General features: G+C 41.8%; 4 protein-coding genes across 12 annotated transcripts in view; 2 read left to right on the forward strand and 2 right to left on the reverse strand.

Moving 5' to 3' along the window:
* Positions 1-186: 186 nt before the first annotated feature.
* Positions 187-4,896, forward strand: LOC120740524 (5'-3' exonuclease PLD4). Of its 4 annotated transcripts, none has more exons than XM_040042958.1 (11): positions 187-303; positions 468-531; positions 626-780; positions 2,135-2,318; positions 2,410-2,530; positions 2,620-2,747; positions 2,841-3,041; positions 3,204-3,343; positions 3,438-3,606; positions 3,697-3,793; positions 3,883-4,896. In XM_040042958.1, exons 2-11 carry the CDS (start codon positions 484-486, stop codon positions 4,083-4,085), a joined length of 1,446 nt encoding a protein of 481 aa, XP_039898892.1. In that variant the 5' UTR covers positions 187-303; positions 468-483; the 3' UTR covers positions 4,086-4,896. The 4 variants fall into 4 exon arrangements, with proteins under 4 accessions (XP_039898892.1, XP_039898893.1, XP_039898894.1 ...); XM_040042959.1 differs by having other exon boundaries at positions 189-303; positions 3,441-3,606; XM_040042960.1 differs by lacking the exons at positions 187-303; positions 468-531; positions 626-780 and adding an exon at positions 798-1,095.
* Positions 4,897-6,128: 1,232 nt separating this feature from the next.
* srp14 (signal recognition particle 14) lies at positions 6,129-8,535 on the forward strand. Its single transcript, XM_040042963.1, has 5 exons — positions 6,129-6,262; positions 6,973-7,045; positions 7,152-7,264; positions 7,359-7,391; positions 7,515-8,535. Exons 1-5 carry the CDS (start codon positions 6,239-6,241, stop codon positions 7,602-7,604), a joined length of 333 nt encoding a protein of 110 aa, XP_039898897.1. The 5' UTR covers positions 6,129-6,238; the 3' UTR covers positions 7,605-8,535.
* xgb (x globin) lies at positions 8,130-17,691 on the reverse strand. Its single transcript, XM_040042962.1, has 5 exons — positions 16,814-17,691; positions 13,743-13,850; positions 10,149-10,269; positions 9,774-9,854; positions 8,130-8,798 (listed from the first exon to the last, which is right to left on the reverse strand). The coding sequence occupies exons 1-5, from the start codon at positions 16,981-16,983 to the stop codon at positions 8,679-8,681; spliced, it is 600 nt and encodes a 199-aa protein (XP_039898896.1). The 5' UTR covers positions 16,984-17,691; the 3' UTR covers positions 8,130-8,678.
* Positions 17,692-17,848: 157 nt separating this feature from the next.
* Positions 17,849-23,479, reverse strand: part of LOC120740523 (pleckstrin homology domain-containing family G member 3) — a 30,350-nt gene continuing 24,719 nt past the window's right edge. For 4 of the 6 annotated variants that reach the window (XM_040042954.1, XM_040042951.1, XM_040042956.1 and 1 more), the window contains 4 exons: positions 22,984-23,358; positions 22,145-22,243; positions 19,412-20,855; positions 17,849-19,300 (listed from right to left, as the gene is read on the reverse strand). In XM_040042954.1, coding sequence (XP_039898888.1) covers positions 18,651-19,300; positions 19,412-20,855; positions 22,145-22,243; positions 22,984-23,358 — 2,568 coding nt within the window. In that variant the 3' untranslated portion in view covers positions 17,849-18,650. The remainder of the gene's footprint in view (positions 19,301-19,411; positions 20,856-22,144; positions 22,244-22,983; positions 23,359-23,479) is intronic. The other 2 variants (XM_040042953.1, XM_040042957.1) reach the window with 2 other exon arrangements.

Genomic DNA, 23,479 nt, shown 5'->3' on the forward strand with positions numbered 1-23,479 from the left:
GCTGTTATTTATGTTTGGTTATTTGTGTAAGATGTCAGATATGTTTTGTTTTTTTCCAAATAAATGTGATTAGTAAACCTGTTTTGCTTTTTGTCATCTGTTATCTCTTGTTGCACTCACCCACTCTACCCCTCCCCTCCCCATGCTACAGAACTACCCAAAAAACCTGAAACGAAACTGAAAATGGGAACTATGTTGTGATATATTCAGCATCAGAATTCACTTCTGCTCATATTTAGGGGGAAGTTTGGAGGAAGAAAACAATCAAGTTGGCTTTGAACTCTTTAAAAGTTTCTTCTATCTGTAAGTTTCTTTTCATTACTTTAAAATGAATCCAATTCCAAAATGAAAACCATCTGGAATAATTGCAGAAATGAAGATGATTTGGTTCTTATCAGAGATGTGAGCTCTCTAATTTGTTTATCTTCTGTCCGACACGGTAACTTCCTGCTTTTGGTCTCTAACAGCACTTGAAAGGGGAAAATGACCTCGTATAGCAGCCTTGATGACAGTAACGATTCAAACAAAAGGGTAGGGCAGCATCAAACATTAAAAACCAAACTATGCGCTTTCGTGACTTTTCTTACTCTTAAAGCTCTCTTCCTCTCAAACCTCACCTTCTTAGACCAGCTGCGTGAAGCTACTTGCGATTGTGGCATGTCTGACTATTTTGGGAGTTTTGCTCGCCATCATCGTGCTGGAGAGACCTCCACCTCCCAAAAACCACGAGATACTCCCAGGTGACGACGGCTGGAGCAATTTCTCTACTGATCAGTGCAGGTAATAATCCAGTAATTACATCACGATCTTCTTAAATATCTGCTGCACTGCTTGAAGAAACATGTCCACATTTGCTCACTGTTTCGAAATCAAGTCGTGATTTCGCCGTGTTTGTAAAGTGGTGCGTTTTTAAACTTTATTTGGCCTCATTCTCTGATTATTTTTTTAACGCGCAAAATCTACCGCAGTTTCCTCTTTATGTGTAATAAATATAAGGAGGAGGAGGCTGAGTGGCCAGGTGTTCCTCTTTATGTGGGACTGGACGTTATTCCTTATCAGCCTGACCCACAGTTTGATTGGCTCTAGCTTGCAAAGGTAAACACTGCAGCACAGACACTTCACTGGAATTTGACTGTAACCTAATTTTAGATGTGGAAAATAAAATAGGACAGACTGCGATCTTGTATCACCTGCAGACTATTTTATGCCCACAAAGGTAAAAGCTGCTTCACTGGAATATCACTGAAGCTGCCACAAAGAAAAGGAAGTTCTTTGTTACAATAAAGGCTGTGAAGCTATGTGACTAGTTAACCAGGTGAAGTCACTTATTCTCAGAGGATGTTACCGTCAAACGTCAGGTTTCTTTTAAGGTTTGTAGAAAGTTGGTAAAACGTTCAAAAAAATGCATAGAAGTACTTGATGTAATCATTTTTTGTGTGACTGTCTTTCACATTGTTTTTGATTAACTCCTTTGTTTTGCTTCATTGAGGTTTGCTGGCATTCATTTTTGCACACCTCTCTTAAAGCCCCCCATAGCATTTCAATCAGGTTGAGGTCTGGACTATGTGCCATTTCAACATCTGGATTGTTTTGACTCGATGCCACCAAGGTGCAGGTCTGCAAAACAAGCCCAAACCATCACCTGTCCTCCCCCGCGGTTGATAGTTGATATGAGGTGTTTGAGCTGATGTGCTGTGTTTGGTTTTCAGCAAACATCTCCACTTTGCTCTAGTCTGTCCAAAGGAAATTGTTCCAAAACTCTTGTTGTCTGTTCAGATGCAACTTTGCAAACCTAAGCCATCGAGATATTTTTGGAGAAAAGAGCCTTTCTCCTGGTAACCCTCAAAATCATTTTGCTAGTGGAAGCAAGCGTTTGTTTTAAGTTCATTTGCAGTAATATTTTGACTCTACAAAACATCAACTTTGACTGTTTTTAAGGATATAGAGGTTAAAGGGGAGCTGTAATACCCCTTAAAAAGGGTAAAAGCACCTCATAGATGTCAGTTAAAGCTTTGGATGAGTCTACAACTCCACATCTGTAGACTTAAAGATTAAAAGTTACTTTTTTCAATTTTTTCCACTTCAACTTCCAAAGAATTCCCTGAGCAGAGGTCTTTTTTTTTAAATCCTGCAGCATGGCCCTTGTGGAGAGCATTCCCGAACATATGAAATACAAAGACAACGTAACATTTGGGATCCCTCTTGAACAAGTCTGGAACAATCTCATCTCAGTGGCAACAAACGAAGTGGATGTGGTCTCTTTCTACTGGACGTTAACTGGGGAAGACATCAGTGTCAACTCTTCCTCTGATATGCCCGTGAGTTACCAGCTGCAGTGGATAGTTGTGTTCCTCATTAAACATCCCTACAAACTTTTTTCTTCTAATGTTTTCATTTTGTCCTTGGCAGGGAAGGAACATCCTGAAAGAGCTTGAAGAGCTTCCTTCGAGGAATGTGACTGTCCGAGTGATAACGAGTGTTCCCACCGTCAGAACAAACTCCACCGATTTACAGATCTTAAAACAAAAAGGTTTGCTTTCTCTTCAACAAAGTCTTGTAGGCCACCAACTCTTTGCACCAGCTTGACCTTGACCCTTGTCTTTTTCTTCCTGCCTGCAGGAGTTCATGTGAGAAAGGTGAACTTTGGCCGCCTTGCAAACGGCGTTCTTCACAGCAAGTTCTGGATTGTCGATAGGAAACACGTGTTTATTGGAAGCGCCAACATGGACTGGAGGGCTTTAACACAGGTGAACGCTCACATTAGACAATCAAAGGTACTTTGCTATTTTGAACCTTTAGAAACGCTGCTAAACAATTTAATGAGTTACTTTTAACTGCAGGTGAAGGAACTAGGAGTTGTGATCTACAACTGCTCCAGTCTTGCGAAGGACCTTCGTAAAATCTTCCAGTCCTACTGGGTGATGGGTCAACCCAACAGCTCCTTGCCACAGCCTTGGCCTGCAAACTATAACACAGACATCAACAAACAACACCCCCTGCTGGTGAAAGAGAATAACATCTCCACCCGGCTGTATGTGGCAGTAAGTTCATTAAGTTTCAGTTCCTTTTTAAAGGATACTGTTAGGTTTTCTTTATCATTAATAGAGAAAGGGTTGTAGTCTGCAGCTATGTCTGCAAAAACATACTTAAAACCTGTGGTTATGAATCAAGTGCTCCTGTTGATTTCTTGTGTTTCACTCCAGGCTTCTCCTCCATCCTTCTGTCCTCCATCGAGGACTCAGGATCTGGATGCTATTCTCTCCATCATCTATGGGGCTCAACACTATGTTGATGTAGCTGTCATGGAGTACTTCCCCACCACGCGCTTTGACAGGCCTCGGAGGTTAACTTAACCCTTTACAGAAAATACTCCACATTAATGATCCACATCGTTTTCCTCTGTTTTCCTCACTCTGAAATCCTCGGCTTTCACTCAGCAGATACTGGCCGGTCATCGAGGATGCCATCAAGACGGCCGCGTTCGAGAGGAAAGTGCAAATCAGGATGCTGATCAGCTGCGGGCGGGATTCTGATCCAGACATGTTGCCTTTTCTTCAGTCTCTAGCCTCACTCGACTCTCCTCAGCAGCATATCAGCATCCAGATAGTAAGACGCAACATGGGATACATGAAACTCCTGAAGATGATTGCCACTATTTAAAAAAAAAATTGTGTTTACGCTCCTTTCTTTTTTCAGAAACTCTACATCGTCCCAGTGGCAAACCAGTCCGATATTCCATTTTCCAGAGTCAACCACAACAAATACATGGTGACTGATAAAGTAGCTTATATCGGTGAGAAACACAGTTATTCTACAAATGTGTCGTTGCTCTAAGTCAGTTGATGGAATCTCTGACCAGGTTTATGCTCTGCTGCTACCCAGGTACCTCTAACTGGTCAGGAGACTACTTTCTTACCACCGCTGGAGTGGGCCTGGTGGTATCCCAGCATGCATCTCAACCTGAAATGAAGAATACGACCCTGTACAGTCAGCTCAAGGCAGTATTTAACAGAGACTGGTATTCAGAGTTTGCTGTGCTCCTCGATGACCTGGGACACCACCCAGACTGTTCACTATCGAGATGACTGAAGCTCTTTTATGAATCTTAAGTGCATTTCATGCCATTCAAATCCCGGTTGGGACACAGTATTTTGCTGTTTTTATGACCTTTTTGTGAGGAACGATATTTTTTAATACAACTGTCACATATGTTGATTAACCTACTAAATGTGTCATGCTACAGTTCTGACTGAACATGTTTTAGTACATGTGCAGTCAGACTTACAATGTTCTTTCAGGCGCAGTGTGATCATTCACTGCTGAGCTGATTGTTTTAAAGCATGATTAATGAATATCAACCATTGAGTGCATTTTAATGTCATGGTTAAATATGTAAACATGCATGAGACTTTTGTGTACCTGTGGCTGCAGTATCTAAGTAACACTGACCAGCACAGCACTACAAAGCCATGTTTACACCTGCTGGTCTGATCAGATAAGCGCAGGTTTGATGGGGAAAGTCATCAAAGAAAGGCTGAGAAATCCACCAACTTTTGCCAGCACAGGAATATTGGTTGAATGCGCCAGCACAATCCTGGAGTTACAGGCAAGGGCAGTGGAAGCTGCAGCTGTGCAATAAGAACCTCATCTTTGTTTCTGATATGTTGCATGGATGTCCCCTGTTTGTTTGTGTCTGCAATTGTTCAGTTTGTTGGTAGATTTTTGTACTTTTGTTTGTGTTGGTCTTTGTATATGTTTCCACCCAAGTGTTGGAGATGCTGTCAGATGGGGTGAGATCTCACACTATACAGCAGCTTCCTGTGGGGTACCGCTTGGACTGCTGATCTGTTTTGCATAAAGAACAGTGTAATAAAGACATGGTGGGAAGAAAAAGAATCTGATCTTTAGACTTTTTTTATAGTGTCAGTTCACAACAGTCGCTTTGAGATGCTTTAACTTCGTGAACCATAGTGTAAGGTAAGGACACCATAGATTAGAGAGAAAACTCAAACAATCAGATGATGCACCATGAAGAGCTTTTGGGAAAAGTGGGGAGGAGGAACTCCCCTTTAACAAGAAGACACCTTTGTCAGTTAGCCAGGTTCAGGAAGAGACCGTCATCTACAGTGACCTGTTGGGGATTCAAGGGAAAGAGAAGAGAAGAACGAGAGCATAGATAGACAAACAAAAAACAAAATATGGTGGGGAGAATGCCAAGGCTATCTTGGGGAGGTCCCCAGTTGCCTGAGTCTATAACGACATAATTGAGGGACACCTGATCCAACTCTAACTGTAAAAGTCATTAAAAGTTGGTGTTAAGCCTAATCATAAAAAAGAGAGTGTTCCTGTCTCCTGAATCCAAACTAAGGTTTCCCAACAGCACAACATCCTGACAGCTGAAAGCTCTTCTTTGCAATTTGCTTTTGGAAACCCGAGAAAAACACAAGTAAGCCTGGAGTCTGAGAAGGCAGTGGTCTATTGGGATCATATGCGACTGTGAGGTCTTAAAATATGATAGAGCCTGATCATTCAGAAATATGTAAAGTAAGATTGGTGTTTTGGGTCAAGTGAGCTTTTTCTCTCTTCTTTCAGTGACCTCTGTACAACAAACATAGTCATTTGTTTTGCAGGCTAGCTATAGTTGAGAGAACAATGTCACACACTACCTCTGTATCTGTATTGGGCGATCGTGGCTCAAGAGTTGGGAGTTCGTCCTGTAATCGGAAGGTTGCCGGTTCGAGCCCCGGCTTGGACAGTCTCGGTCATTGTGTCCTTGGGCAAGACACTTCACCCGTTGCCTACTGGTGGTGGTCAGAGGGCCCGGTGGCGCCAGTGTCCGGCAGCCTCGCCTCTGTCAGTGCGCCCCAGGGTGGCTGTGGCTACAACGTAGCTGCCATCACCAGTGTGTGAATGTGTGGATGACTGGATATGTAAAGCGCTTTGGGGTCCTTAGGGACTAGAAAAGCGCTATACAAATACAGGCCATTTACCATTTATCAGCTGACGGCGGAATTTATGGATATTAATGTACAAATGTTTCCTTTAAAACTTCTTACAAAACAAGTGTGTCATTGCTTGTTTTTGCCCTCCCGAACAGTAGGCGGCAGTGTGAGGTAAAGCTATCGCGCACAGGTCATGAGGTCGCAGGGCGGGGCTTCGGCTTGTGCAGTAGGCTACGTGTGCTTCACAGCAGTTAGCTTGCGGTTAGTGAGTTAACACCACAACTGAAGTCAGAGACATGGTGCTGCTGGAAAATGATTCGGTAAGAGCAAATATACCTCGTTAATAACTCGGCCTGTTGTTGACTATGGGATAAAAGTAGACATTGTGTTCTTTAGCTGTCGTAAAGCTAGCTTGCTAATAGCCACAATGTTAGACACGCCAGTAGGCAGATTGAGATTAGCAGTTAGCTCTGAAGCTAAGACTGGTCTTAGACTTTAAAGTTGTACTTTCTGGCATAATTTGATTGTTCAGGTCAAAACGGAGCTAACCGAAATCCGTAGGTTCTCAGCCAGGTGTTGTTAACATTATCTCCAGCTGCCACTTGTTAAATTGGATTACACTTAGCTAAACTGTTGCAGTTTTGTGGAGCAGTGCAGTAGCATTAAATGCTTGAAATGTCTTGTCCTCTCGTCTCCTTTTATGTATTAGCGTAAGATTAACAATAGTGAAAATAAGTAATAAAAATCTTATTGTTACGATTAGGATTAACGGTTTCATAAAATATTACTAGTAAGGCAGTCTGTATCATCTATCGAGGCCAATTCTCTAATCGGTACTTTTAAATAAAATAATCTGGATCCACACCGAATTTAAACTAATTCTTCCTCCACCAATGCTTCACCTTCTCACCAAGTTTCATGAAATTCGGCGGTGTAGTTTTTACATAATCTTGCTGACCATGCTTAAACTACTTTGCATGACTGTTAGCTTGATTTCACATCTTTTTTTCTTTCTCCTCCTGTTGTCCAGTTTCTCACAGAGCTGACACGGCTCTTCCAGAAATGCAGAACATCAGGCAGTGTTGTCATCACATTAAAGAAGTGTAAGTGGGTTTTTCTAAAAGCGACAACCAAGCTGTGAATTTCCATGTTTCAAAATGTATTTATTTATATTTAAGCAGTTTTAATAAGAGTCTTTCATTCTTCCAGATGATGGGAGAACCAAACCGGTGCCCAGAAAGGGCCACGCGGAGTCTTTTGAACCTGCAGACAACAAATGTCTCCTCAGAGCGACTGACGGCAAGAAGAAAATTAGCACAGTGGTGAGCTAAAGTTGCTTTAAGATTTTAATTTTGAGATGCTTTGCCGTCCCCACCCCACAGCTGGTTAATCCTGATTTTTCACTTATAATTTCAGGTCAGCACCAAAGAAGTTATCAAATTTCAGATGGTAGGTTGAGCAAGTTTTCATCTAAAATCTTTTTTGATCTCCATATAAGACTGAAACTATCATATTTTTCTTAAAGTTTTGCCTCTTTGATAAATCCACCATTTGTACTTCTTTCATTTTCAGGCGTACTCTAACCTCCTCAGAGCTCATATGGATGGACTTAAGAAGAAAGACAAGAAAAGCAAAAGCAAGAAAACCAAAGCCACCCAATGAGCAAGAGACTCTAAGACAACCTTGGGTACCTAAACTGGTTCGCACTATCTGAGGGGAGTGGGAGAGGGCTCCATGTGATCTGCAGCCCCCAATCTGCTTTCCTCCCATTCATTCGAGGCCTCAGATTCACGGACTGCTTTGATATTATGCCATTGTTTGCATGATAACATCTCATCCCTGACTGCCCAGTGCCATTTGGAACAGAAAACTGAGGATTTCTCATTCATCATCTCCACCATTTCTGCTTCGGGACCAGATTCTCAAAAGTTCTGCTGCCTCTGGAGCCCGATGATTAACAGCCCTTCACTCTATTTAATTGTTAGAGCATATTTATGTTATGTTACCAGCTAAAAATAAAAGTTGTGCTAGCTCATTCTAATTCAGCTGGTTTTAGATGTTTCATTTTTTCTTTTTTCATGAAATTGGATTTAAATGTCAGTTTGAGTTTTCACGTAGAACCAAATGTTTTGTTTTTCTGGTGGGGTCAAATGTCATGTACTGTATTTTTTTTTTTTTTTTTAAAAATTTTTATTATGTCTTTAGAGGCACAACTAATATTCTAGTCACTGTTTTTACATACCGATACCAAGCTGTTAAACTGGCTGTCTTAAATACTTTAACACCAATATGTATATTACAGCTTCAGCTAATGTCTGAATGATGTCATGATTTGGTTCAATAGTGCAGAAAATGTTGAAAGCTGCAGATTTACTGAAAGCATGTTTGAGTTATAAATACAGAGAGGAGTATTGGCTGTAATTCAGATGCCTTTTTTTGTTTGTTTATCACAATCACAAAGCACGTTTGACTGCAGCCAGAAAACGTTTCCACCCATTTGTGTTTGTCCCACCGTGATACCCGAGTCCTGCTCTCATACAACAGGACAGCAGCAGAATTTAAATTCAAAAATAAAGTGCTTTCTAAACAGTCACAGCTCGTTTTTGTCTGTTAAAATACTAAAGGACCAAACGTGAGCAAGACGGAAAACATTACGGTTAATATGCTATTTACAAACTGCATTTTTGTGCTGTACTGGTGATAACAGTCTGTGTGGCGTTTAAAAGAAGTGCTGTCTCATAGCGCTGTGTTTCTCTTGTCCGGTCTTTCCTTCGGGGATAGCGCGAGCTGGTGCTGCCGGGCGCTCTCTTCCTGGTATCCCTGGTTCATGAGGCTGGTCACAAACTGGAACATGGTCTGGATCAGAAACAATAAGCATTACACACATGCTGACCCTTGAAGTGTGAAGCTTTTGTCATCAGGTTTTAGCAGTTCCCTCCTCTTCTGTGTGTAATTTAATACACACTTTTCACAAACTTACTGCACTGTGAGATAAAGGTCTTTGAGAATCACCTTGTTGGTGAAAACATTATTTTATGTCTTTAAACTGGTGTTATCTTTGGCATTTCTAAAAAAGTTTTGCTTTGCCAATTCAGACAAAGACATGGGAACAAATCGTTTGTTTTATTTGACAGGCTTCTAGTAACAAAGGGCCTAAAGATACGATTTAAAATGAGTTCATTGCTAAATTACCTGTTATGTGTGGACATAACACTCCCCAAATCCCTCAATTTAAGCTTCTTTTTTGTGCTTGAATGATTCATAGGTTAGTATTAAGTGGCTTAAGAAACACACACACAGAATACAAAACATTCCTCTGAAAATGTTAAGGTAGGACTTGACTGAAGTTTTGCAAATGTATTAGCAGATTATGAACTTTAAACTTTGCTGACGTGTGACAAACCAGCATTAGCCACTAGAGAGCAGGAGAGGGTCAAAATGGAAAAGGATGCACAGTTTTTATGTGGATATTGTACTTTAGATCTAAGCATTTGGATTTTTCTTTACAGCTGTTAAAACGTTTCTCTCTGGGCAGCGTCAGCAATCTTTCATTAAAAAAAAAACGTCTTAGAGTGATAAAACTCGTCGTGACAGAAACACTTTCCACTTGCTCAGCACCTTCTTGCATGGTTCAGTGAGATGTAGATTTTACCATCAGTCAAACTTGTGTTGCATTAGTCTCCATCTTGACATGTAACGCGGAGCATTAAGGAAGGGAGTCGAGCAGGAACCAGCGTTGCTGCTGTGATGGTCGCAGCCATCACATCTATTCCACGAGGTTATTTAACCAGAACGGGAGGTGGAGAGACTCACAGGTCACAGGCTCCTTACCTTCCACGCCTCCTCCAGCTCGGCCGTCCACCTCTCCTTCAAGATGGGCTGCACGGCGCAGATGAATTCTGCTCCGACATACTGGGGAAAAAAAATAAATAAATAATAATAAAAATAATAATGTGAGATGCTAATGTGCTCGTGGATTGTTATGTGCTATTTGCAAGAGCGGGTGGGTAAAGCATTTTTGCAGATTGGGGATGTGCGTCAGCTAATTCGGCTGCTGTGACTTTAGGGGTCTCGTTATATAATGGCTAATAAAGCGCTACACCATCAGCACAAATTAAAAAATATGTGTACGCCTCTCCAAACAAAGCAGCATCACACACAAACAGACAGCAGCTCAAAGCTATTGGGGATCATCGGGGGCCTTACGCTGTAGTACTTAGGCGGGGCGTTGTAATGATAATGGCTTTTCCCCAGCTCCAGAGCCAGAGCCTCCAGTCTGTCCAGCTGGTCCAGTCTAGCCACACTTTTTTCAATAAAAGACATCACCCTGCAACAGATTGAAAAACACACTCAGCTTTATCGATCCACCATTCAGTCGTGAATTAGCAGGGAGCAACTATCAGGTGATGCGCATCCACTGTAGATGACACTCGTCTGTGCTGAAAGGCTGCAGACTCTCATGCCAATGAGAATAAATAAGATCGATGTGCATCTATCAGTTCCTCTGAGCTGAAAGCCAACCAGCTCCTCTCACAATACTTTATCCCTCCCCGAAGACAAATATCTCTCTACATAAAAGAACACAGTATCAGTTTTCTTTGTTGTTTGTTTGTGTGCCTGTGTGTTTGCTGTAAAGTATGTGTTTGATAGCCTCAAAGATGGAACAAAGGATGAGAGCTGATTTAGCTCCCTCCTAGTTCTGTCTCGCAGCCCAACATGGACATTGGTGCCGATCCCCAACAAGTGCACCTGAAGAGCCATTTGGCTGTAGCGGTGAATTTATGAGCTGCTGGTTCAGGCTGGAATTCCGCCTGCGCCGTGGCTGCAGCAGCCCCACGCTACCCTCTGCACCTTCAGGTCCTCAGGCAGTAATTGGGTGTTTTGGCCTCATGTGTAGAAAAACACAGAGAGGCACGATGCACGCTGGGAAACAGCGACAAGTGCCAGTGATGGATGTTATGAGCTCCTTCTGCTTTGGACTGGAAAGCACCGAGTGACACTCTGATTATACGATAACCTGTGGTTTATTGTTATGGTGTGTGATATGCACAACATGGTTTAATCATCTGTTCTTGTTATTCTAGAACATAAGTCTTGTGATAAAGTTCTTTTGTGGTCTAAAAACGATCGTTGCCACATGAATGTACCTCATGTGGGTGATGTGTTTCTTTTACTTCAAGAAATATGGACATTTATTTGAGTTTGTCCCCCCCCCCCCCACACACACACACCGCCCTAAATACCCATTAGAGCACAGGGTGCTTGGACCCTAGTGGATATTTCCCCTCGGGGCTATCTGGAAGATTTTTGAAGAGCTTTTTTTTTAATATGTGAAAAACAGAAATAATTTGTTTTTAGGCGGTAAGCACAATCAAGTTATGAAATAGGCCCATTTGTTGCTACACATGGATTGAACAATATTAAGAGAAGGATGCACGCGTCACTGATGTTTTATCATTTGATTTATGAAAAGTCATGCGGTTGTTTTTTTGGAATCGGAAACCTTTACCGTATGAATGAATCATTTCCTATTCAGTCATTTCTATTTTTTTTCCACTTGGTGTGTTTTATATAACATAAGTGTCATCTATTGTGGGATTTCCCACATACCGTTACCAGTCTGCTGTATCCCACTGTTATATTTGAAAATGCTCACCTAGAACACAAGTTCAGCTACATTACCTAAAGTGTTATTTCTGCAGACTGTATTTTCAAGAGTGCTTTCAAATTTATGTGAAGTGCTTCATAAAAGATCTCCATGCTGTAGCTGCTCAATAATAGTTATCTATCTATTTATCTATCTATCTATCTATCTATCTATCTATATATATATATATATATATGTGTGTGTGTGTGTGTGTGTGTGTGTACTTTAAAAAATTAGGTCAAAAGGGATCCCTGTCAATCCGGTCGTTAAGTCTGACGTCACTAGCCGTGTCTGGACCTAAACTGCAGGTCCATATATCAAACGATCACTGTGGCATTACTGAGAGTTGAAAAACTGTCTAAAGTCTTTCATCTTTAATAAAATGATCAGCGTTCTGCTCTACCAGGTGTAACAATTGAGTTTATCATCCAGGCATCCATGAAAACAGAATTTATGACATTTAACCCCCCCCTCCTTTCTTAAATAGATAACTATCATATCTGACATCATATCTCACAGTACAATAATATTGAACGGGTTGCATTGTTGTACTTTGTCATGTTTCTCAGGTCTTTGTCTGAATTTCTTATGAACATTACTTGTCATGTTCTCATGTTGTTGCTAAGGATTGTCTTATTGCACTGGAGTCACACTGGGTTAAATATTTACACTTGGGTTTTAAGGGGTATTTATTATTTTCTTCATTATTTTATTTACGGGTTGTACGGAAGCCCCAAACGCAATTTCATTGTTCTCTGACAATGACAATAAATACTTAAATAAATAAATAAATAAATAAATTAACGGAGTTAGAAGTTAGCAGGAAGTTAGCTCGCTAGCTTCTATCTAAATACAATATAGCATGTCCTGACTGCGGGGTTTTGGAAACAAATTCAAACGTACAGCTCTGTTATCACTTCCAACATAAATGAAGACAGGAAACTAAACAGCAGTGACGTTTGTAGGGTTACTGAAGTTGGGCTAGCTGCTATATAATGATGTGCTACGTGACCGCTAGCGACACAGCTATGTTAGCATAATATAAACAAGCTAACTTTTTTTCCACTCGATAAAAGTTAACGTGAGTGTTCTCGGTGGTCAGGAACAAATGTAATCGCATGGCAGGATGCTGTAAAAGGACCAAACTTCAGCCAGGAGAACAACTGAGATAATCCATCCACAATACGAGGTTAGTCATTCATATACTGCTGCATGGGCTGGGCTGTAGTTACATCCTAAGGTTTTAAAAACTGAGCTTAAATAAATGATTAGCGGTAATAAAAGCCGAGGGAGGTCAACAGGGATCACTGACTGTTTTAGGAGCTTTTTGAGATTAAAGAGAAGAAAATACAAAACATTAAACATGTTAACAACACAAAAGCCATATTAAACGCAGACTACTTTAGGCCCGGAAGTAGGATTTGTCACGTCATCACTGAACAACCGGATAGTTATCAGACACTGAACAATGAAAGAGTGAAATAATAAAACCTGTTGCTTCAGGTTGAGTGTGTCATCTGTTGGCAGAAGATGGCTAAAGCTAACAATGGTTCTAAGAAGGCTAAAGAAGCACATGGACAACAACCAGAAACTTGAGCTACTTCAGATTAGAGGGGGCAACATGACCCTTTGTTTGTTTAAAAATGTTTAATAAGGCAAGCTGGAGTAGCTATAGTGGAGTAAAATGCAGATCTATGCTAGGTTGAGATGCTACAAACAGGCTATCAAAATGGACCTAATCTTATAACACAATCAAAAGAAGGACTGATGCATGTCAGAGGGTGCAGAGATTGTTTTTGTCACAACAGATGGATGCTCCTCCCTCAGTTTGGTTCTGCCAGACAACCTCTTCCTGTTAAAAGAGTGTTCTTCCTCCCCACCATCACCAAGTAAGAACTGTGAGTTTGTTGAAATTTTCTTATATTTTTAGGGTCTTTAGCTTACAATATAAAATGCCTTGAGATATCTGTGATTGTGAACTAGTACTATAAAAATAAAACCATATATATATATATAGTAGCAGTAAATTTGAGTTTATGTGAAAGATATTGTCTTCCCCTTTGGTGTGTATGCTATGTTTAATTTGCTGCTTTTTCAGTGTTGTTCGAGATGCTGGTGTGTGGACGTGCTGGGATGTAGAGTCCGTGACTGACCGCAAGCCGTGCGCCCTGAGTTCTCGGCTGGTCCGCAACCTCTCCAGGTCCTCCACATCTCGGAAGAGGAAAAAGACGTCCTTGCATTCAGGATGGGTCTCAAACAACCTGTTTGCCATGACAACAAGTACAAGCAGCCATCCGTGAGCCTCTCAGAGCCACTCGTGTAACAGCCTGTCACATTCATTCCCACACCAAAACAAACCTCTCCCCCAGAGTTAAGATGATATAAACCCCAGAGTTTTAAGATGGACAGTCACACATTTATTATCCTGTTTTTGCCGTGCTGATTTCACCTCATCAGCGACGCAATTAGAGGATTTTCTCTCACCCTTGAGTCATTCTCTAAAATAGACACTTTGAATAGAGATCTGATTGTGCCTTTTGGATCTTACTCTAGTGCTGCTTATAGTCAGCGCCTTCTGGTTTTCACAGCCAACATTTGCAATCAGAAACAGGCCACGGGGGTCATGACTTTGTTAGCCTGTTAGGCCCTACACTCAATTCCACCCGTGGCTCTGGGCGAGCCGCCCTCTCAGATTCAGAGTCTCAATTAAATGAGCCACTGTTCCTTGCTTGCGTCTTCTGACTTAAACTCTCAGCCAGTTTCTCTAACCAGATATGTTTAAGCATGTTACCAACCAATCAGAGATCCTTTCAGTCTCCAGCTGAGGTAGCTGTGATTAGTAATGCTACCAGAATACACAGCTGCCTCCCATGGATGTGAGTGCTGTTGTGCTCACACTGAGATCTAAGGCTTATGGTAATTCTGTGTTTTCATCATCGTGGAAGAAAAGGATTGTGACAGGCATCTGAAATGTTGTCAGACAATCAGGGGAGGAAAATATAAGCTTAAAAAAAGAGGGTGACTGGGAGAAGCTGTTGATTTTAATTCACATAAAACTTAACGAGATAGGATAGGCATCACATTTCCACCGATATGAAACATCAGGTAATATCAGATACTCATCAAAGTAAACTGTTTATTGTGTTTATTGTGGCTGATACCTGTGCAAACCTACAAAATGTGGGTTAAGGTAAAGTTTGTTGTGCCCTGTTCTGAAGAAGACACTATTCAGAGCGTGTTAAAGCTCTGCATTACCAGAAGTAATTATGAGCTGATTATATTATCAGAGAAACAACAATAATTCTTAATTATTAGCTAACAACACAAATAGCACTGCTTACTGTGAAAATTTGTTACCTGTAGTGCTACACAGACAACTTGGACATGTACGGTGCTGATTTCTAACTCTGGGTTAAGGATTAATGGGAAATAATAACATGTAAAATGATGATGGGTGTGGCAGTTTTGCTCTTTTGCTTTTATTCCCTGTGGCCCTTTGAAAGAAAGCAATCCTGCATTTTAAACCTGAGATTAAAAAAAAAGGGCACATGTACAACCTTGGAAGATAAAGAGATGGCTAGAGGTGCTGGGAGAGGTGTCAGAGACTCTAATGAATGCTGCAAAACATACCCATAGCTCTCTAGCCTTTACACAAGCTCACCAAAATGCCCAGAGGTCTGAGGAAGCATGCATAGCAGCATGTTTGTATGAGCTTTTAAGTACTGTTAAAGCACATCTTACTATCATGTCTCCCTGTTTCTTCCTCCAGTTTCTCTAGTCTTTATCATTTAACTGAATGCGTAGAGCTGACAAGTTAAGCAACATGTGGGTACGCCATGCGCGCGTAATTGTATCTTTTTCATTCAGTTCAGCTGCACAAAGTTGAAGAAACAATGCTGTGATATTTGCACAGTGTTACTGTTTTTGTGTTGTTGTTTTTTTCAGTAGCAAAGTTCATCCGCGACGAGAGAGCTGGGACACTTTCCTTCTCGCTACTCATACCGAGATGCTCGCCAGCTTCACTGATGAAATTTAAAAAAAGGGTGAAAGTGAAGCTCTTATTTCACGACTGTCAGCACACCGGCGACACATAGACAGCTTGTTATTTTCTTCCATTGTTAATCTCTTGTGGACATGGAGTGTGCATGCAAGCATGCATAACATATGCAGACAACGTAGCACTCTGAATGGCTCAAGTGGAATTTTAATTGGCATTGCACAGACGTTGCATTCATTTCTGTGTTGTTCACAGATATGCTACTCCACCTTTGATGCACCTTACTTTGGGTAAATTTCACAGATAAAAATTCCCTTGCTGAGGAGTAAAGTGAAAACACCAGTGACAAACAGGCAATTCCCATTTGTTGTTTCATTGTAACCATTGCTGTTCAATCAGGAGTTGCAGGCCACAGTGACATTTGTACCCTGGGGTGTCCCTGGCCCACGAGAGGCCCATGTATTTTCAGGCCAACACCTAAGGTCAATCCCTTTAACTCACTCCAGGCATCTTTCATTGGGCTTCTGGCCACAAATAGTCTCTCTTCACTCTAAAGACTGACAGTCTACATCACCATATCCTCTCATTTGTCTCATTTCCCTGCCAAGTGCCAAAGGGCTAAAGATGTTTTCCCGGAAGCTAGTTATCATCCTAATTGCTAAAATGAATTTGCCTGATGGCTAATGCCTTTAATTGTATAGTACTATGGGAGACCCGGAGTTCTGATAATGTTATTGTTACTATCACGTGATGACATTAGGATGTGATTTGGAGTGATATGAAGGGAGGTTCGCGGGTGTGTGTGTGTGTGTGTGTGTGTGTGTGTGTGTGGGGGATCTGTTCCAAGCTTCCGGGGGACGCGGAGAGGGGGGAGGGAGTGATGGAGATAGAATTCAGGCATGTCATCATCACAGTAGCTCACCAAGAGACTTTACAGACCCCTTCCTCTGCAGGTCACAGCTTCATTAAGCTCTGATTGGATGATCAGACTGAAATTAATAGACATTTTTACTTATTTTTTTTCCTTCTTATGCGTAACAAGCAACAACAAAGTGATGCAACCCATTAATACAGTACAATACAATATCTTAAAGGACTCAGTGTGACTTCATAAAACTAAAGAATTTATTATAACACCACCCCCATCCTTACATACCGCTTCACTACATTAGTATTTTATTCGATTCTGAATTGCCTGAAATTCGCCAAACATCAGAAAAGTCCTACCTGACGAACATAATAATCCCAACTTTGGCTATATCGTCCCGGATAACTTTCCACGAGTCTTTAATCATCTGAATCTGGTCCTCGCTGGGATACGCGGCAGCAGCAGCATCCTCTGAAGTCTTCTCTGCAAACTCTGATTTTGCTGCGAGACCTGATATTGCGCAGCCCATTCTTCACATGAAAGACGGAAAGAAGATTTTTATTTATTTATTCTATTTTTTTTATTTATCCAGGAAGTTTTTTTTTTTTTTTAAAAAAAAGGAAAAACGACAGTTAGATACTTCGGTGCCAGAGGAAATGTGCTGGTGGTGACATCTGGTTTCAGTGCGCGTCTGGAGCTCCGCTCCTCCGCGTCAAGTCAGTGACCAGGATGCGAGCTGTGGTTGGCTCAAAATAAATAAATAAATAAACCCTCGGTGATGCGCAAATATGACAAAGGTTTGGTGGCTTTATGGAGAGGGTTTCTCTTGTGTATTTCCGGTGTAACTCGATGTGTTCATGTCCGACTTGATGGAACTTTTTTTTTTTTTTTTTAAACGACGCGGCGCTCGGGATGACCCTTGCGGTCATTTAAAAATAATAAGAAATTAGCCAACACAAATGAACAGACTCATGAGACCACATTAACAATTATAGTTGCTACTGGCAGCTCCACCCGGATCTTATTCTAAAACATAGTTACAGTAACTATTACTGCCTCGTTGTTTGGGTGTCACACCGAGCTCAGTGCTCTACATGGAAAAGTAACAGGAAATGAGCCATTTGTTTTTCTAACTGAGGCCCTTTGCATACTCTCCTTACAGGAGTGGGCCTCCCATTTGATGATAATTTTTTTAAGAGATATTTAAAAGCAGTTCTCATATATTGAGGACAAAACTTTGTCGTAGAGCTCCTCCTTTATGGCATTGGTATCATCTTTTGCTTAGAACTGTTGCTCTCTTTGTTTTTGAAATAGAGCATTTCCTTACACCACAACAATAAATCCTCTCAACTCGCCTTTAAATGAATTTTATTTGATGTAAATAGAAGGCTGTCTTTGAAGCCACGTCAGCCACGGTATGAATGGATCTGCAGTAACGCACATTTACCAATAACTGACAAAGACATTTCTGTTTTTATTCAAAATATGGGAAACTGAGTATGAAACAGTGCATTTTCTGAAATGGAAAAGTAAAAAGAGGTTGCTCTAAGCTGAGTATTTACAAGAGGCCAAAATTTCCCAAATATACAGTTTTATAAATAATGTTTAAGAAAATATACAACTTGCTGAGAACGCTAAAGCTCCAGTGATGTTTCACACGTTTTAGAAGCAGCTACAGTAAATGACAAAGCAAACGACTGCTAGGATCAGTTGCTAAAAACAAAAGTAACAAAAAATGGCAACAATCTTTGGTATTTGGACACAGGCTGTGCTAACAGCAGAGCTGACATCAGTCAGTGCTTCCCTGACAGTTACACAGAAACATTGCTATACTGACTGTAGCAAGAATCACTAACATTATTATATCCATGTTTTTGGTTCCCAAAGTACAACCAGTTTTCCCATTTCATACAGGAGATTTTATACACATTTCTACATAGACTTTGTGCAGACATTTACCCAGTGTGTAAATATTGTAATTCATATTTTATAAGAAGACAATAGCCATTAATATGTCTCTGGTGTCACACCGTGCTGCGATCATGTCAGGGTGTCTCCGATAGTAAAAACACTGCACAGTCACAAAGTTGCATTCTTTTAAGAGAATTAACATGAAATATGGGTGTTGGGACAAGTATGAGATATTTGCCAGATAATGTTTCAAAATTCTAATAAAAATATACATAAATCACATGTTCATGAACTTGTGCTTAAGTTCTGGAATTTCTCTCGTAAGCTTCTCACAAGTTTGCTCTCTGAGGTCTTCCCTGAACTCAGGAGATCAGACTTTGCTGCACTGTCTACGCCCTCTGGACAGAGGTTATCTCCTTCTTGTGCTTGGCTGACCTTAAGGCAGGTCCTGGCAGGTTCCTGAAGGTTCTGTACTTCATGAAGGGGTAAAGACACAGGCATATGGTCCAAAGATTTCCACCTGCACAGCAGGGGATAGAGTCGAGAGCGTTTCTGGTGTGGGGGCCAGTCTTCTACTACGGAGCCGTCACTGCGTGTGGTTTCAGATTGCTTTCGAAGTGTGTCCGGGTCCGTCACAGACCTACGAAGATCTGAGGAGCTACTGTATTTATGTTCACAGCCATTACACCTGTCCATCCCACTCAGGACTGTGCAGCTATGGGTTATTTTTGAGGAGTGGGATGCATCCGAGTATTTGGAGCGCAGCTCCTGAACATCAGGCCAATGGAAGGTCTCCATCTCCGGGCTCTGCGGGCAGGTAATTGTGCTCTGGGAGCTGGCTCCAGAGCTGGGAGTCAGGGCTGGACTTGGAGAATGGAGTTCAGGGATAACTGCTTGACTGCAAGCATTCGTGGGCAATCTTAGGCTTGGTTTACCTGCATACACACAGAAAACAGACAAAGAATGCCTTTCAGGTCTCTTTGCACACAAGTCAAAGTGCTAGGGTACTTTAAAAGAAAAAGAGCAATGATTTGCATCCTATTTACCCCTTTTTCTAAGCTGCAGCTTCTCCTCGTGGACAGCAGGCATGTCCCTGAAGGCTTCCTGGTTTGCAGTTTCTCGGCTCCTCTGCCAGACAACGGGTTTGTTATTTTTAATGCGCTGGCTGTACTGACGAGCCAACTGGAACACCTTGTTCTTCATCTTTCCCATGTCTTGAAGGATCTGGTCCTCATCCATGCTTGTTCGGAAGCTAATGATCTTAGGTAGTTGACCTTGGTTGTCTTTACCGATCTCTTGAAACACCGGGGTCTCGGAGGGCTGACCAGATCCTCCTTCCACTGCTTGGCAAGTTGGGATAGGTGACAACGTGGAGAGGGTATTGGAAGCGGTGCTCATTTCAGACTCGTCTAGAACCTGAGGTGGTTGCTTATCGGTTTTAGCATCTGAAGTATCAGAGCTGTGGTGTGCCACTTCTAATAATGACTCACTAACTTTCTCCTGTACATCCTGCTGTGCTTCCTGGCTCTGTCCCTCATTTTCCATGTCTTGCCAAACCTTGAGCATTTCTGATGAAGGCCTGAATTCCTCTTCTGTGCCTGAATTGTCTGAAATGCTGTTACAACTAGCCTGGGCCTCGACTGATCTCTGTGGTAGATAATTTCCAGTGTTTTGACTTGTTTGTAATCCAGGAAGGTCAAACACAGACCAAGATGTAGGCCTGTTCTGAGAGAGACCTTTCCTAAGAGCTGGGACGGCCCTCTCCTGAGGAGCAGGATTATCATTAAGCTGTTGGCTCAAGTTCCTGACCAGACCTGCTGGAATATAAGACAGACTCTCCCTGCGCCTGATGCTGAAGTTAGCATCTTGGTGCTCAGCGTGCTCGTAGTACTGTCGAATTTTGTGGATGAGGAGGCGATCTTGTTTGGAGAGCGTAGACCTGCGTTCCCCTTCATTCAGCCCAAGTTCACGCACAGGAACTGACTGATTAGCCTCTGAGCTAGTTTTCAGCTCTGCTGAGGAGCTGAGCAGCATTTGGGTCTGTTTCTCAAAATCCATGCAAGCTGAAGGGCTGTGGATGGCATCATCATCCACAGACTCTGAGGGGCAGACAAGTGAACCCATGTCCTCTGACATTACACTGCTCCGTCTAGATAGGCTGCCCCTGAAGTGTCCAGCTATCACACTCGCCTGGTCTAGCACAGAGGAAGGTAGGATGCTTTCATTACCGGAAATGACCTCCTCTTCCTCTTCTGAGAGCTCTCCATTTATCAGTACACTCGCCTCCTCCACTTGAAGACCAGAGGAATCACTCTCTCCTTCTTCTTCCTCTCCAGTTTCCCTTGAGCTATCCCGAGGTCCTGAGGTCTCCGTTTCTTGTTCTGAGGAGGTCACAGGAGACTCAGGGCACTGGAAGCGATCCTCTTCCAGCTGATTGCTCTCATTTACTTGAGGAAGACAGTCTAGATTGCACGGCTCCTGCATACTGACCTGAAACATGACACAAGTTTTGTTTTACAGTAAAATGACACTTTCTAATAACAAACAATCTAAGCTTAATGGTGCTATTTACAGTAATCTTAATAGTTGAATGTATAAACAAATTATGATGCATGTACAGCGCTGTGCAAAAGGTCTCTTTATATTTTGCTAGGAAAATGGAAAACGGGTGCAGCAGTTTATTGAAACGTGCAAATATACGTGGAAATATAGTATATGGCAAAAATGTCACATCTTTATCATTTTTCCAGTTTTAAGTGGTTAAACAACGGAGAGAAAAAATCCAATAGACTCCTTTGAAAATGGTCATGTACAAAGAATCGACTGAAAATAAATGAAAAAGCAGCCAATGTCCAAAGAAAGACTTCAGAAAGCCTTTAAAACAATTAGAAGAATGTCTGCCTCCTTGGAAGCAAAATATAAATCAATCAGGGCGACTCAAGACTTTTGCACTGTACTGTAAATGACCTCATTAGGCTCAGCTGAGATGTATCACAGGGATCCATGTCTGTACAAAAATCCAAGTGTAGTTAAAAACTGCAAAGGCACTGTGAAGCCATTTGCAGCTGTCTGTAATGACTCTTTACTGGATCCTTTTTGTTACCCCTGGCGAGTTCACTATTACATTGTTTGCGGCTGTACTAGTGTTCATATTGCTGATGTCACCCCAGCCTGGCATTAATCTGAATTTATTTCCAGGTGCTGCCTGCTCTTTTGGAGTGTCTGCAATTGCAGAGGTGCAGCTTGGAGCTGTGTGGTGCAGATAAGGTTAGGAAGAATAATAACCTGCACTCTGCTTGGCTGAAGAAACCTTCCCCCCCCCGCAAAGTTACCAATTATGAGAATCAGGCTTGAACTGTAACCGGCATCTAAATCCAATGTTGCCTTTCTCAGTGAGAGTGCCTACCATAGCACAACAGTACGTGTGAGGAATTTTAACTACCAGGGCTACATATGGCATTAATATGACTCCAGGCATAATTTACATGTGGCATAGAGACTATGTTGACGGCAGAGGGCAGCTATTAAATAGGAAACCAGGTTATTTGTGTAATGTATTATTAAATACGCTCGCTCTCATTCACAGAGATATAACAATAACAGATAATAGACTGAGAGCCTCATTCAAAATATACAATGGCTAAAATAAGCTTATCAAAATGAGGACAGATGGATACTTTTTAATAGACCTAATACACATTACGTGTGGCCTCAGAGACATGTATGGAAATCGGGTTTAATAGGTGTGTATAAACCGTATACTGGGCTTTATCAATTACCTGCAAGCTGCAAGTTTCTTTCAGAGCATCAGCCTCATGTTTTTCCACCTCCTCTCTTGTCAGAGTTTTCAGCTCAGCAATATCTTCGTTCTGATCATCCTGAAAAGGCAAAACATGGAATCAATCTTGTCTTTTGCTTTTTTTAAAAAATGAAATGAATGAAGCCCTTATTCCTATTGAAATGATGTGCACTGTCACATTTGGGAACAATGTTGCTACAACAATTAACTTTAACAAAGGCTTTCTAATTATGAAAGTTCAAAGGGGAAATATGATTAGAAAATATGATTATCAAAGGGCAAAGCGCTTGCTCGTATAATGTTCGTTTAATCAGATGGCTACATTAACCTTTGAAGTCAAACAACATTTAAACAGAGCACACTGACTCAGTGGTTCAAATGCAAATGTAAGCATGATCTCAACATCATTCGCTTTAACATTCATCATGAAATCCAGCACCTTGTAGCAAGAGGAGGAAATGATAAGACAGGAGTGCATGCACAGTGAGAGGACACAAAAGTCTAAAGCAAAAAAACAAAACACACACAGGCAAAGACATGCACAAGGTATGACTTAAGTTTCACCCAAGTCCTCAAATTGTTCTTTATGATCCGACTGACAGGATTTCAGTTGATGTTCTTTGATAGCAAAAATTTAACGCAATGCATTCAGTGTGGACAGTGCGATTGGTAGCAGGTGTTAGTTCCATTTATGAAGGAAAAAAAAAAAAAAAGTGATAGGGATGAGAGCCAGCGTGGGAGAATGAGTGGCAGTGAATATTGGTAAGCTGGTGGAATGGAGCAGGAAATGGGAAACCCGTGGGTGGCTGAAACCCTCACCGTTGTGAAGTGAGTAGAAAGCAAAGACCTGGCTCTATAGTGCCAGCAGGAGATGGCTGCGAGCACTGAGCTGGCAAAGTCGGCTACCTGGTCGTCTCCCATCAGTATATCTTCCTTGTAGCTCTCCCCATCTTCCACATCCTGCTCCTCCACAGCCTTCTCTGGCTCCAGCCCCCCCTCACTGGGTAAATAGCCCTGTTTCGGGTCCCTGTCAGTAGGACTTAGCTCCTCCAGAGAGTCTCTTCTCAGCATTAGATCCTCCACACACGGGCTCTCAGCCTGGGGTTCCCCTAGACTGGAGGTCAGCGTACTGACACTAGTGGCCGGCTGAAGGGAGCATCTAGCCCCCAGCAGTGCCCCCTCACTGTCTGCGTGCTGTAGCGTGAAGGCATGGACATGTGGTTTGTTATTGCAAGGCCAGTGCTAGAGCAATGCTGTGATTGCAAAGCTGTAAATGGGATGAAATTACCATAAAGCAGCTTTAGCTTTAGGTGAG

The sequence above is a fragment of the Simochromis diagramma genome, unplaced genomic scaffold (assembly GCF_900408965.1).
Source record: "Simochromis diagramma unplaced genomic scaffold, fSimDia1.1 OVJJ01000304.1, whole genome shotgun sequence".
Classification (NCBI taxonomy): Eukaryota; Metazoa; Chordata; class Actinopteri; order Cichliformes; family Cichlidae; genus Simochromis; species Simochromis diagramma.